The sequence below is a fragment of the Eschrichtius robustus genome, chromosome 16 (assembly GCF_028021215.1).
Source record: "Eschrichtius robustus isolate mEscRob2 chromosome 16, mEscRob2.pri, whole genome shotgun sequence".
In the NCBI taxonomy this organism is placed as follows: Eukaryota; Metazoa; Chordata; class Mammalia; order Artiodactyla; family Eschrichtiidae; genus Eschrichtius; species Eschrichtius robustus.
In genome coordinates, this window is record NC_090839.1 from 37,132,312 (window position 1) to 37,147,365 (window position 15,054).

General features: G+C 43.8%; 1 protein-coding gene across 4 annotated transcripts in view; it reads left to right on the plus strand.

The window, feature by feature from the left end:
• Nucleotides 1-7,934: 7,934 nt before the first annotated feature.
• Nucleotides 7,935-15,054, plus strand: part of PLCB1 (phospholipase C beta 1) — a 694,419-nt gene continuing 687,299 nt past the window's right edge. For all 4 annotated transcript variants that reach the window (XM_068565592.1, XM_068565593.1, XM_068565595.1 and 1 more), the window contains exon 1: nucleotides 7,935-8,378. In XM_068565592.1, the coding sequence (XP_068421693.1) occupies nucleotides 8,280-8,378 (99 nt within the window). In that variant the 5' untranslated portion in view covers nucleotides 7,935-8,279. The remainder of the gene's footprint in view (nucleotides 8,379-15,054) is intronic.

Sequence of the window (15,054 nt, forward strand, 5' to 3'; positions counted from 1 at the left end):
GTGACTACTTGTTATTAGGGTATTTTCATTATTTTCTCCGTAGTCAAGAAAAGAGGGTGTTTTGCATCTTCATATTTATGACCTGAAATTTTTTACTACAGTTTTAAGTAAACCATTTTCCAAGTTATTTTTGTTTTTAGATTTGTAACATAATCACTGCCATCTGTTGCTTGGCTTGGCTGTTCTCTGCTCCTTGTACATATTTGTACATGGGAATCTGATATTTAATATGTGCCAGTGGAGGTAACCTATATTGGGGAAATGCATACATGTTTATAAAATATCTGTATTTACCCAATAAATATATGTACAAATTGATTCAATTTTTAAAATGTCTTAAATTGCTAACCTGGTACTATTTTTGTGAATGCAAAATCCCAGCTCAATATTATTCTTTATCTATATGATTCAGTTTGGCATTACAAAGCTGGGTCAACAAAGATGTGAGATTATTTATTTATTTCCATCTTTAAAATCAGAAGGAAACTGGAATATATGTCTTCTCTTTTAGTCATGCTATTTAGTTAGATAAAGAATGAAATCGTCCAAACCCTTATTCTGTCAATTATCTAGCATATTATAATGTCAGCATTAAAGTAAAAGATGGTATTCAAGTGAGAAAAAACACAAGTTCACAGTCTCTGTAAGTCATCATAGATTGACATACATGGCAACATCTATCTCTAATTATGTAGCTGCTACTGTAGCATTGGGGCCTATTTTTAATAAAATACAACACTATGCCAGCTCCCTCATTACTTAACCTCACAAATACTTTGAGTACAATTCTTTTCCATGAAAACCAGTGTTTCTACCCTGATCCTGAATTGGTGGAATGACTGAAAACCAGCAATTTCTTCAGGAACAGAAACCCCGGGGAAATACATGAAAAAACAGAAGGCATTTTTCATAACCTGCTGGCACAGAGCACTGAAAGGCATTTAGAGAATTGAAGTGGAACAAAACAATAGCATCAGAAGCCACAAGAGTGTTCGGTGTTTGCTTTAGTATCAGTTAGGGCTGTTTGTGGCTGCATGGGTTGAAACCCGCCCCCCCCCCCAAATTGTAGGGGTTTAAACGATATAGAAACCTTTTTCTGATTTAAAATCTAGGTGATCCAGGATGATGTGATTGTTGGGAGACCCAAGAACTTCTGTCTTCCTGCTCTACCCACCTCACTTCTGACTTCCATTCTCAAGGTCACCTCAGGGCTGAAAGTTCAGCCCTCAAGTGGGCATTCCATGGAGCAAGAAGGGGGAATGAGGGCAGGTGAACAAAGCATGCTGTCGTCCCAAATTAGATTGGAGTCTGTTGGAGGAGGTCATCGAGAGGGTGTGACATGCTGTCCCACGAGCTTGATCTGGGCAATTGGAGGCTCCTCACCTATCCCCTGTCCCTGAAATGTACCTTCTGCCCAATATTTCACAGTGGGAGCCATTGTCAAGGATGCATCCTTGAGAGAGCATGAGTTGTTGAGACCACCTGGATGGGATACGTGACTGAACCACGTTAAGTATAAACTTTAAGATTCTGGCGGGCCGGTGCCCGATAAAAGCCTGGTATGTAAATTCCCTTGATTTTAACCTGTCATCTACCAGTCTAGAGTGTCTGCTTCTTTCTTTGGTCTCTTCCTGCCCTCTGTGTACCTGGAGCAGTTTCGAATTACCCCCAGGGAACTTCTGAGGTTTCAAACCAACAGAATCCTACTGCCACTGGCCTCTAGGAGAATGGATACTGGGTAGGCAACCAGACTCTCTCTAACAGGGACTCCCTGATGAGCATCTTTCCCCACTGCTTTTGTATGTTTTACATAATAATATGATTGGTTATAACAAAAGTGTTTGCTCTTAGATCACTAAGGTGGGGCAACTATAGAGAAATGAGAGAATGCCAGAAAAGAGAAGTCCTGATCGGAAACAAAGTCATGTTCTTATTTGTTAAAGCCCAAGAAAATGTGAAAAGTGGTTATCCATATTTTATAGATGTTAGTGTACCAGTAAATGGTGACTGAAGTCTTTGCATAAGAAGAGGTTCAAAATTGGGGAATTTAACTTCAGTTTAATTAGGAGGAGAATTATTATCTGAAACTAGTCAATAGGCCAAAAGATTTTTTAAAAGTGTGAATTCATTCATATGTTCAAAAGCTCAAAAATAATAATACATTTCCTTTAAATTCTGGTGAGATATCACTAGAGACCCAAAGGTTGGTGGTTATATTTGAAGTGAGAGAGGATTGGGGGGTGCTGATATTTATTTTTATAGAATAGAGAAGACAGAATGACTCATGAAGATTATATTGTGACACTTGCGTGTTGCATCACTCTGTCAGAGGGTCTGGCGATGGCAGGAGGGAAGCAGCGTGAGGTGGAGAGGTCTTTCCTAGATGCTTCTTGTCCTGAGGCATTGTTTCCATGGGCCACACTCCCTAACACCTGCATTTTCTGTGAAATTGGATTCTTAGAGCATCTCTCTTTAGACATTTTTGGATCTGCGCTTCCAAATTCTTTTTTTTTCAAAATGGTGTTTAAGGTGATCAGACAGATTTCAATAAAAGCTTTTACTTTAAATGAAGGATAAAACAGAGCTTAAATGAATATCAGGTCATTTTTCTTCTTTTTTAAGAAGAAAAAAAAAACCCCACCATTTTTGTAACATAACTAAAGCAATCTGAAAGCTTTTTTCTTTTGTGTGATAGAATTTAGAGAAAATGCATTGTGCTATTAAGAAAGGGTTCAAAGGAGAGCCTCTGGGGAGGGAAAGCATAGCTTTTTTCCATGCACCAGTGATAATTTTAAGTTGTCTTCTTTTGAGTCCCCGCCTGTCCCAGGGTTTTACTTGATCATAGAACTCACTGAGTCAGAACTTGGCAATGTCATCACTATGCCCGTTCTTATTCACCATCTAAGATGTATAAATCTATCTCTTATATTGATGTGAAATGTAATAATGGTAATAATGTTGCTAATGACATTTACTTCTTAGCTTGAATACTCTCAAAGTATAGTTCTTGTTCACAGAATTATACTGTGCAGGTGATCACGTGACCCTCACCCTGCGGTCCCTTCAGGGACCGAGGCTAACAGAGGCTCTGCTTTCTTCAGTGTGCGGCCCTCAAGGTCACCGTAGGGATCATCTTCATTCCAGACAGTCAGGCAGGGAAAGGTTATGGAGCAGCACAGATGGAGGGTTTTATGTACCAAAGACTATTTAATGTAACCCAGATGTGGTTATTATAAAGCTGGTTCTGGGTGGTTTTTTCTCCCCATCTCTCTGTTATTTCCAAAAAGATAGAGTTAGAGGAACCCTGATGCTTAGATGCAATTAGAACACATTTATTGGTAATGGAAAAGAATTTTGAATTCTAGAAGGTTAAAGATGAAAATGGATATGATTAAAGTTTATAGAATCAATGCAGGCAGAAAGAAGTTGACTAAATCACAGAACACAGAATTAGGATGCTGCCTTTGAATACTGCTCATAAAAAGTTATTCTAGGGCACATAAAGGCAATATAGTACAATTTTAGAATAATTATAAGTGCATTAACTACTACTGATTAGCACTATGTGACAGAGACTTGCATACATGATTTCATTTGATCTTCACAATAACTCTTCAAGAAAGCGTAGTGTGGTGATTAAACGTGTCTGCTCTAGGGCCAAGCTGCCTGGGATTTAATTCTGGTTCTTCCACTTACTAGCTGGAAAATCCTGTACAAGTATTTAACCCTTCCCTGACTCAGTTTTCTCTACTATAAAATGCAGATGATAATGATAACCCAGTTTATGGGGTTAATGTGAGGATTAATGAATTAAAATTGTAAAACCCTTATAGCTTTCATCATCATTATTATTTACCCATTAATATATTAGGCTTCTGTATTTCAGAAGGAGGAAGATACTTTCCCAATGTCACAAAGCTAGTCATTGGTAGAGCTGGCTCTTAGAAAGTATGTCTGTTCAAATCAAAACACCCTTCCTTCCCACTGTGGCAGGCCTCGAGTGAGTGATGAACTGCTAAGAGACAGGGCTACATACCACAGTTTTCTAGAGGAATTGGGAATATTTACATTATATTGCAGTTAAAAGTAGGGAAAGACTAATCAGATCTGAGTTGTAAGTTCTAGAGGTGCCTAGCATGGTGGTTGAGAGTTAAGTTATCAAATCAGAGATCCTAGGTGTCAAACCTGGTTCCAAGTTGGGTAACCTTAAGCAGGTTAATTCACCTCTCCAAGTCTTAATTTTATAATCAATAAAACTGGGGATAATAATATGGTCCACCAGATCAGCTGAGACTGATAGTAAGGCTTAAGCAATAAACACACTTATTGCCTCACTTATCAGGAAGTCTACAGACTTGCAAAGGGCTAACAATCTCATGAAGGACTGATTAAGGCTCTTTGCATGTTTCTAGTTGGCTGTCCTCTTTAGGGGGTAACAGAGAGAGAGAGACAGAGAGGGAGAGACAGACAAAGTCAGAGAGAGACAGAGAGAGGAGCAGGCCCTACCTCCCTTAATCCATTGGGCAGATTTGGGTCTCCTAATGACCTCTTAAACCAATCAGAGAGAAGGAGAATGTGATTCTATAATTGCTTTAGACCAATAGACCAATCGCAGTTCACTTCCTGGGAAGAGGGAGGAGCCACCTTTCCTAAGCACATTGCTAGCTGAACCAAATCAGGGTTTGCTTAACAAGGAAAAGGGGATGGGAGGGTGCTGTTGAACAGTAAGTGCTATGTTATCGAGTATCTGGGAAGTGCTCTGCCTAGTGCTCTAGCCTATAGTTAATTCTCAGTAATGGTTAGCTTTGCCAACTCCCTGAGGCTGACATTCCCGAGGGCAATTCTGTGCTCTCACATAAAACAGACCTTTTTATTGTTTTAAAAACAGAACAGAGCACTGAACTTGATGGATCACAGGCCTGGCTCACACAATTTTGGATGTTCTTACCAGTCCCTTTGCATGGCAAAAATCCCCACACATTAAAACTACTTCTGTCTTGTATCTTAACCAGAGGTGTGGAAAATGAGGGAGTTGAACCAAGCTGCCTCAAGCCTCATCTTACATGTTGAAGGGGGTTATCCCACAGCTCTCCTGGCTCAAACTGCATCCTTCTGCTGGCAGAAGGAGTTCCCACAGTCCATGTTTGTCTTGAAGACAAACACTGTTCAGAATTCTACAGCTTTATTCTCCTTACAGTCACAGCAACAAACAACAGCTGGGAAGGATCAAGAATACTAGATGAGTGACTCAACCAGCTACTTCCCACAATAATGGTGCATAATAAATGATCCCCCAGTCCCTGGCCAGATCGGTGGATTCAACAATGAGCATATATTGTCATGCTCATAAGTCTGCAGGTTGTCTGGGTTCTGGCAGATCTCAGATGGGTTCTGTTGGATTTGCCTCTAGGCTGCAGATCGGGCCTACATCTGCCCCTTATGGCTCTCTGAGACATGTTTGTCTCACGGTAATAACCAGAAACCCCAGAGGGCAAGTATATTTCCCACCCATCCTCACAAGTATATTTCAAGCCTTTTCTTAGGTCACATCTTCTAACATCTCATTGGCCAATATCAATGGGGTGAATAAACACACAGGTCACCATAAGGTCACATGGCAAAGTGTGTGGATACAGAGAAGGACAAGGAACAGAGAGAGATGATGCAATCAGCCACCACAAGAGGCTCAATCTACCTTCTCATTTAGCCTAGAGCCCATTTCTAATCCTCCAAACTCGTCTTCTAGAGGGCACATATCTGGTCTATCTTGCCTTCCTATGTCATTCTAGTGTTAAGCCTATTTGGCCAATAATCTTTTCAGTACAAAACTGAGGGCAATGGAGAAATAAAAGAGAGAACAGAGAAGAGAAAAGAACAAGTCTGGTAGGATGAATTATAAGCACAATTGAGAAGGGCAGGAACGCTGGAAGTAGTCGTGTTGCTGTTTTCAAGAGAAGCAGTTTGAAAATGTGATGGTGCTTTCTGCACTTAGCAAGCCAAGGCCACTGGATAGAGGGTCTTTGGACAATATACTCAGGTTTTAGTTTAGGGACATGTGATCAAAATGAAACAAGTCAGTCTTTAAAGAGATTCTTTGTGGCAAGTGGCTTCCAAGGGCCAGGTAAGGCTCCCAAAAAAGAGCAGGAGTCAGGGGTCATGTTCACCAGGTTATCCTTGGTGATTATCATAGTGCCTAGCATACAGCTGCTAATCAACACATATGTTTTGGGTGCGTTGAAATATTTAACAGCAAATTTCTCCATCAGATTTTGGGTAATATTTTGACCGAGTTTATAAACATTGGGCCTTGGAAGCCTCTGGGGCAGAGGAAAAAAGACAAACACTTAAGAGAAAAGAATGTTTCTCTCCTTCTTTGTTCATATTCTGTTTCTTCTTTTTTAAAATCAACTTTATTGAGGTACAATTTACTTACAATAAAACATACTTGTTTTAGGTATACAGTTCTATAATTTTGACAACTGTGCACAAATATGTGTTCTATAGTTTTGACAACTGTGTTCAAATATGGAACATCTCCGTCACTCTCAAAAGTTCCCTGGTTCACCTTCTCTGTCAATCCCTGCCACTCCTGGCCACAGGCAACCACTGATCTGCTTTCTGTCAATATAGTTTACCTGTTGTAGAATTCCTCAAATGGAATTGTACAGTATGTAGTCTATTGTGTCCAGCTTCTTTCACTAGGCTTAGAGTCTGTGTGATTTATCTGTGTGGTTGTATGCCCATTCCTTTTTTATTGCTGAATAGTATTCCATTGTTTGGCATACCACATTTTGTTTATCCATTTACCTGTTGATTGACATTTGTGGTTTCCAGTTTTGGGATATGATGAAGAAAGCTATGAGCATTACTGAACAAGTCTGTGAGAACATATGTTTTCATTTCTATTGGGTAAATACGTAGAAGTGGAAGTTCTGGGTTTTATGATAAGTAAATGTTTAACTTCATTAAAAAACTGTTTTTCCAAGTGGCTTTACCATTTTATACTCTCTCCAGCAGTGGATGAAATTTCCAGTTGCTCCTCATCCTCTCAACACTGGTATTATCGGTCTTTTAAACTTGATCTATTCTGGTGGGGCTATCTCTTTCTTTGTTTTAAAAGAAATGAGAAATGTTTGTTGAATGAGTACAAACATCCTTACACCTATGTTCCTAAATGAGCAAGTTTCTATCAGTTAGACACCTCTCTCTCTCTTTCTCTCCTCCTCTGTCTCTGATACACGCGTGCGCCCGCGCGCGCGCGCACACACACACACACACACACACACACACACACACACAGGCGCCTTCTGTCATCGTGGGAAATAAAAGCATTGTTTCTCTTAGAATGGGCTTGCTTTCTCAGAAACACAACTTAACCGAAGAATGCCCGGGCTTCAAGACCAGCGCGCTGCGAATTCTCGGGGCTGGCAAGGTTTCCCCAAAGAGCTCTCACTCCATTCCTCTCAAATGCTCTCTCCTCTACTAATAAATAATAATTGTCTTTTCAAAAAGCTGGTTTGTGGTCAGCGCTGGAGAGCTCCAGCTAGAGGGGAAAGCAGTGGGTCGCTTCTCCGCTCCCTCCGACGGCTCCCTTTTCTCACCCCGTTTGGACCCAAGGACATTTCCAGGCTCGAGCTCACGTTCCCCAGCAAACCCCCAGGAACGCCTGGCCCCCGGACACCCCAGCACCCCCAGCACCCCGCCACCGGGGCACGAGGCATGCTCAGAGGCGCGGCGGCGCAGGCGTTGGCTGCAGTGGAGCCCGGGAGCCGGGAGGTGTCGCTGCGTCCCCGCTTCCAGGCGCCTGACCCAGTGCGCAAAGTTGGGCTGGAAGCCGCCGAGGGAAGGAGGGACTGAGCGAGCGCTGGTGGCGGGGAAGGGGGGCGGGAGGAGGAGGGAGGAGGGGAAGGAGCAGGGCGGGGGGGCGCCGAGCGTGTGTCATTCGCGCTCTCCCTCCATGTCTAGAGGATGTGCTGAATGGTACGCCAGGAGGCGGAGGCGGCCGAGGAGCAGTATCCGGCGGCGGCTGGCAGCCCTGCTTGGCGGCTCTTTGCCCTCCGAGGCTCCGCATCCACCGCGGGCGCCCGACCCCGCGTGCCGCCAGAGCATGGCCGGGCGCCTCGCCCCCGCGCGCCCCGCCTGCTGAGCCGCGCCGGAGGAGGTGCGGAGGCCGGCGCGGGAGCAGAGGCGAGCGCCTCTGTAGCCGGGAAAGGAGCCCGCGCCCTGCGCCCCGTCCCTGCAGCGCTCGCCCGGGCTGCCCGGAGCCCCGATGAGCCCTGATGGCCGGGGCTCAGCCCGGAGTACACGCTCTGCAACTCAAGCCCGTGTGCGTGTCCGACAGCCTCAAGAAGGGCACCAAATTCGTCAAGTGGGATGATGTAAGTCGGGGCGGCTGGCGGGGGCGCCGGCGGGGCGCGGGGCAGGCGCGGGCCTCTCGTGGGGGTGGGGCGAGGGGTGCGTTATGCAATGGGCGCACCCGGGCGGGCGCGGGGGCTTCGGAGCGCTCAAGTCGCCGCCGCCCCGGGCGGGTGGCCGACAGCGGCGGCTGGGCGCCCGCTCCTGGGTCCTTGGGTTCAGTAGTTGACGTCCTGGCTGGGTCTGGTCAGCGCCCCCTGAGGTCTGAAATCTTTTGGGCCAGTGGAGCCGAAGAGGCCGGCGTTGCCGGTGACGGGTCCTGAGAGTTTGGAAAGTGGGGAGGGTGAAGTTGGGACCCGCAGGAAAGCGCTGCGGTGTGAACAAGTCGCGCCCCTCTCCGCGCGCAGACGCACCCCCTGTTACCTCCTTTGGTCCCTTTCGAGAAGGAACTGCCCGGGTGTCCGAAACTGTTGAATGATTGCTCGGCGTCTTAGCGCTTTTCTGGGCGCCCACGCGGCAGAGGCAGAGGACACAGCGGTCCAGCCGACAGGTGGTCGGTGATGCCAAACTTTAGCGCCCGGCTCCGCAGAGAAGGGCCCTGAGAAAGGCTGGGAAGGACACACCAGGGGAGGGCTGGAGAGCAGAAGGGGGTCACTGAGGGGTCGATGAGGGCTCAGTGGGCCTGCAGGCTAAGCGGGAGGGCAAGTTTCTGAGAACTGAGCTGGCTGGAGTCTTCAGTTCGAAATAGACATAGAATACAAGACATTACCTCAATTTACCTTCATCTTATGCCAGGAGGGGCTGGGCTAAGTCCAGTACTTTACAGGAGCCCTGGACCCTAGGACTTCAAGTGAATACCCCCCGCCCCCCAACCCCACCCCGCATTGCCTTCAGACACTTTAATAATCTTGCTGCATACATGGGGATCTTCGGATGGAGGACACTAGTTTATCAATTTTATGGCCTAGATGTCATTCAACAGGTTTGATAAGAAAAACCCACCGGAAAAAAACCTGAGCTGCTGGATCTAAGGAAATTTGGGTCCAGATGACTAAGACATCTCTTAAACAGGAGGAATTATAGGAGAATGAGGCATTCTTCTTGCTGAAAAGATTTTCCACCTTGTAAATTATAGCCTGTTATTCTCCAGGGTATTTTTCTTTAATCTTCTTAAGCCATTTTCCAGTGTCTGAAAACAATTTAAATATTCCAGGTAGCGAATCCAATTACTTAGCTGAGCGGGTCTGTGTCTATATTTTGTCCATCTGGAAGTGCAAACAGGACGTGGAGGCTGAGCCACAGCTTCCTTGAAAGCTCATACCAGTTATTAAATGCTGTAGGCATCCTTTTACTATGGACTTTACACTTTTCTCCTTCTGTCCTAGTCTAATGACCGGATGCTTTGTAAATGGATTATTCCAGAATCTAAACAATAAGTTCAGACACAGGTGAAATGCTCTGTCTGTGTCAAGGAAAAACAAAGAAAATGCAGTTCAACAACAAATAAAACAGTCTTGCCCATCTTGAGGTCCTCAGATAGAAAGCTAATGTGATGATGGGTTTACTGAGAAAGAGAATGAAGATCAGAAGGAAGAGAGAGCGAGAGAGAGAGAGAGGAAGAAACTATGCAGAATAAAGAAGGCTATTCCAGGATAAGCTCTGGATTTATTCACAGAGATGATTTTAAACTGCATTTTAAATAATTCTCCAGATGAACCGGTTTGCAAGGCAGAAACAGAGACACAGATTTAGAGAGCAAACGTATGGACACCACGGGGGGAAAGTGGCGGGGGGTGGTGGTGGTGGCATGAATTGGGAGATTGGGATTGACATATATACACTAATATGTATAAAATAGATTACTAATATAAATAATAAATGAATAAAATAAAATTTAAAAAATGTTTGAAGAAAAAATAATTCTGTAGAATGTCTTGTTTGGAAGAAACTATGAGTGTCACTTTGAAAATGAAATTCTTCTGTGGAAACACTTTTTGGTACATCCAGGTAGATGACTTTTATTATGTGCATTTATGTCACATATATTTATTCCTCACCTACTAATGCCAGGCCCTGGATTAGAGCCTGGTGTGATGAAGAAAGCAGCAACCCCCCTGCTGTTACCGACCTTACATACTAGGTGGAGGAGACAGAAAATTATCAAGAACACCAGTGATACAGAGATTATGAGGGCTGCAGGGAGAGTGATGGAGAGGCTGCTAGTCAAACGCCACCTGCAAAAGGTGAGAAGGGCTCCCTCTGAGCATTGAACAGTGAGTTTCTAGGGCAGTCTGGTCGGAAGGTTATGGGCACTAAGGAGAGGGCCAGGGGAATCTCAGATCTTTCATAGGGAAGAAACCAGACTGCACCCAGGAGTCAGGTTATGTGGAATGCAATGGACTATCCTGCAAGTTCCTTGGTTGGCCTTCTTGGTCTCCATGGTGATCTGTGGAGTCAGAGGGACCCAGACTTTCTTAGGATGGTTTTTTCCTCCCCAGGTGTCACCCTTCTACTCTTCCCCGTTCATATTTGTCCTTCTAGTATCAAGCCAGTTTAGGTTATCTGGCTAATTATATTGCATATTAGTGAGACTGTGTGTTGAAGACACAGAGAGCTAGATCTTGAGTCCAAAGGCCTGGGTATACCTGCTGATTCTTTTACCAGTCAGCTGTGTGACTTTAGCTTAATCACTTAACCTCTGTAAATCTTTGCTGCCTCTTGCTCAGACTGTGAGAATGCTACATTTCCTACCTATTTCATCTAAAAGTTGGCAGTAGCTGATAGGTAAAGCAGCCCTTCTCACACTTAAGCATGCATCAGAAACATCTGGGGGGATTGGTAAGATTCAGACTGCTGGGGCCCACCCTCAGTTTCTGATTCAGAAGTTCTGAGATGGAGCCTGGGAATTTGCCTTTCTCATAGGGTCTTGGGTAGTGCTAAAGCTGCTGGTTGGGGAACCACACTTTGAAACCACTGAGATAAGGTTTGTGAAAAAAACTTGGAAAGTGTGGTAGAGAGCACAGTCTTGCTGGCCTGTGTACATTTTCACTGGTTTGTAAGTTTAATTTTATCTCTGTGTTTGTATTTTGAGAAATTCTTCCAATTGTTACCTTTCTACCTACCGAGGAGGTAGAAAAAACTCAGTGACATGATCGTGGACAATCTTTTTAGGTCTTCTGGGATATTTAGGAAGTGTCTGGTGCCCAGGCTGACTTCACTCACATTCATGCATTTCTTTTGAATTTCTTATAGGCAATGAAACATTTTCAGCATTTTCATCTGCTTCTAGTGGGAGTGTTAGAAAAGGAAAGGAAGGAGAGAAGCTTCTTGAGAAGCTGTCTAGTCTGACTTCCTGCCTCTGAGCAGGGGAGGCTGCTGTGTTTTTCCTTTTGGCTCTGACTTTGGGAAATACCTGCTGCCCACACCCTTGCCCCAAGTGTGTGCCCCGTCTGCTAGTGAGGAAAAGTAAATGCTGGAAATAATTTAAAATATCTCAAATATCTGATCTCACTTAAAAATTGTATACCCTCTTCTCTGATCTTTAAGACGAAGGATGGGCAAACTCAAAACAGATTTTCAATAGCCCATTAGAAAGCATAGCGGTACATTTGAAAATGATGAGTTTGGGGCTACTTAGAATTGTGTAGAGATTCTATCTTGTTTTTTGAGTGGCTAAAGCGCCATAATCACCAGTCCTGTTGTCCTGACCACCATATAGAATGGGGGGTGTCACCCAGAGGGTGCAGTGCCCTTCATAGTCTGTTGGCTACCTACCAATGTCATGGTGAAGCTGTGGATGCTCTAAGGGTGGTAGCCAAAAGCTTTGACATTGGCGTTACCCAATCACAACAGACAGCAGGGGGGCAGTGGAGCTGGAGTGGAGTCCTGGAGACATCCTGTTCCACCAGGGCCAGGCATGAACCATGCTTTTGCCTGATCCTGGGAAGGTCTGCGGGTCCCCGGTGTCTGTGGGGGCATGTGGAAATATTTCCATTTTTGAACAACTAGTAATGGTGTATAGGTATATACAGTCTGAACATCAAGGCCAAGCCTTGTCCTCCAGAACTTGGCCAACAGATAAAGGACTGACCTATGGTGGCTATGTGTTTCACCAGTGATATGAAAGGATGCACCTTGCTTTTACTGTGTGTTTGTATCTTAGCTTTCATTTAGCATTTGTATACGATCAGTCTCTGGTAGTAGGAGGTGGGTGTACAGGACTGGGGTGTTTGAGAGTGAGCTATCTTTCTCCATCTCAGCTAGGGAGCTTGGGAGATTGTGAGCCTGGCCCCTCTCGTTTCTCTGTGTTGGACAGGATGTGGAGGGAAAGACGAAGGTTTCCCAACCCCTGATTTGCCTCAAACTCATCATTTTCAAATGTACCATTATGCTCTCTAATGGGCTGTTGAGAATCTGTTTTCTGAGTTTGCCCATCCTTCCTCTTAAAGATCTGTGTCTTTGTTCTACAGCCTCTGGGGCATGGAGGGCTCCTCATTTGATTGTTTTCTTTTTCTCCACTCTCACCCTCCAAATTCAGAGCTCACTGTGGGTGAATTGCTTAATGCATCTCAACCTGTTTCCTCATGTGTAATGTCAGGATTGTAGTATCTCCTACTGCACAGAACCGCTGTTACCAGTAAAGGAGTGAAGGCACATGCATTGCTCTGTGTGGCGCCTGACATACAACACTCAATAAAATAAGTTTTTAAAAGCGATGGTTCCCCCAATAATTAGAGGGCCATGAACTTTATCAAGGTGGTCAGTTTGTGTTGGATGACTCTTTTATTCTATAGGTGGGAAGATCCAGACCTTCCTTCCATTCCCTTTAAAGTGTGTTTTGATTTTCATATTTTATGGTTTGAAAGGGAAAAAAAAGTTTTTTTACCCTTTTAAAAAATATAGGTATTTCAGAGAAAATGAATCTATGTAAAAAATGCAGGACTCTTTCTCTTTAAAGGAAGTCAGTTTCCAAAGCATCCAAAAGTTTTACTTCTACTTAAAAACCTTAAAGTACACACACACACACACACACACACACACACACACAGAGTAAGTGCACAAGTATGATGACCAGAAGGAAAAGGAAACAGTTAAAAAAACTTTTGTAATTTAGAAAGAAAACAATTATATATAGATAGATATATGTAAGTCTCACATCATACATCATGTCTCAGAAGCGTAATCTTGCATTCAAAGGTCATAATTGCTAGACTGGCTAAGCTGTTTGAGAAGAAGGCTGAGGAAGCTTGGAGGTTTGGATGTGTTGAGCGCCCTGTGGATTTGAACAAGTAACTCCCTCACCCCTCTCCACCACTCTGCCCTCCCCACCAAAAAAGCCACAGCTAAAACAGGTATTAATAATAAAAAATCATGTTAGTATATTGCACATTTCCCAGCATCCTACACAAAAGCTCAGTTAGAACTTTTGCATTATGTAGAATCTGTAGTTGCGGTTTCCAAAATGATGACAAGGTGACACTGACAAGATTAATGAGGGAGCAGAGGAGAAGGGTTTACAAGGTGGGCAGTCAGCAGCATTCACTTTGGACAGGTTATAGGGGAAAGAGGGAAGAAACAGCCCTGGTTGGTAGGTGGTGGATCCAAACGCAGCCCCCAGAGGGCTGGCAGGTGCCCTCTAAAATACTACTTAAATATGTCCAGATTTGTCCCTTTTTCATGTCCAAAGAGCTTTTGTGAATTTCTCATCGACAGTGATTACTGTAATCTAAGTGTAAGAATATCACTTTTCCAAAGTAAGTCAATAAAGCTATTTTAAACTTTTGATCAGAGTGTAACGTTCATGAAGTAAAAACACGCAAATCTTGTGTCCAGCTGGGTCAGTTTTCACAAAATGAACACTCACGTGATCAGCACCAGATGCAGAAACAGCATCGCCAGCCCACCAAGCCCCTGAGCGCTCCCTTCTGGCCCCTACACCCGCTCTCCTGACTTACAGCTCCGTAGGTTGGTTTTGCCTGTCTTGGATCTAAGAAAGCTATTTTCTTCTTATTTTCAATGAAAACAAAAGCCTAAAGCATTTTTATTATTGCTTTAGAACCCTCTTCAACAGTAACAAAAATGACTTATCCTGGGTTTAGATGGGCCTTGATTAGGTCCTTATCTAGCCTAAGGTAAGGCCTGGGAAGTGAAGCAGGTGTAGTAAATGCCCCAAAGGAGAAAGCAGTTGAACAAAACGGTAGTAATTGAGCAAGGAAATGTAGTGCCTACAGGCTGTTATTGGCATAGCAGAGCAGACTAGTACAGTGCTGTTTCTGGAATATATTTTTCTCTAGTAGTTTTTCTCTCTCATCTTGCCTGACTTTGATATTCCCACCTATGGTGCAGTAGGATAATTTACTCTGGCTATTAGCATATCTCTAATCCTTCCTAGGAAAGTTCAGCCTATCAGTAAATAGCTTCAAATGATATTTACCTGCAATGACTGTTTAAATGGGACAGGAACATTTTGCTTTTTTACGTTGAGCTTGTTAATCTGTAGTTAAATGTTTCTTTATCAGGATTGTTTCACATTATCCTGAAAAAGGAGTGCCGACAGAAAATGGAATGAGATTGATTGTGAATTGTTGACTAATGCTGTGGGTCTTCACCTAAATAACAAATATTTCATAACTGAAGACCTTAGTTTTCCTGTTACTGGAGCTAATATGAGGTTCAAGCAGCCTTTTCAGACTGTATCAT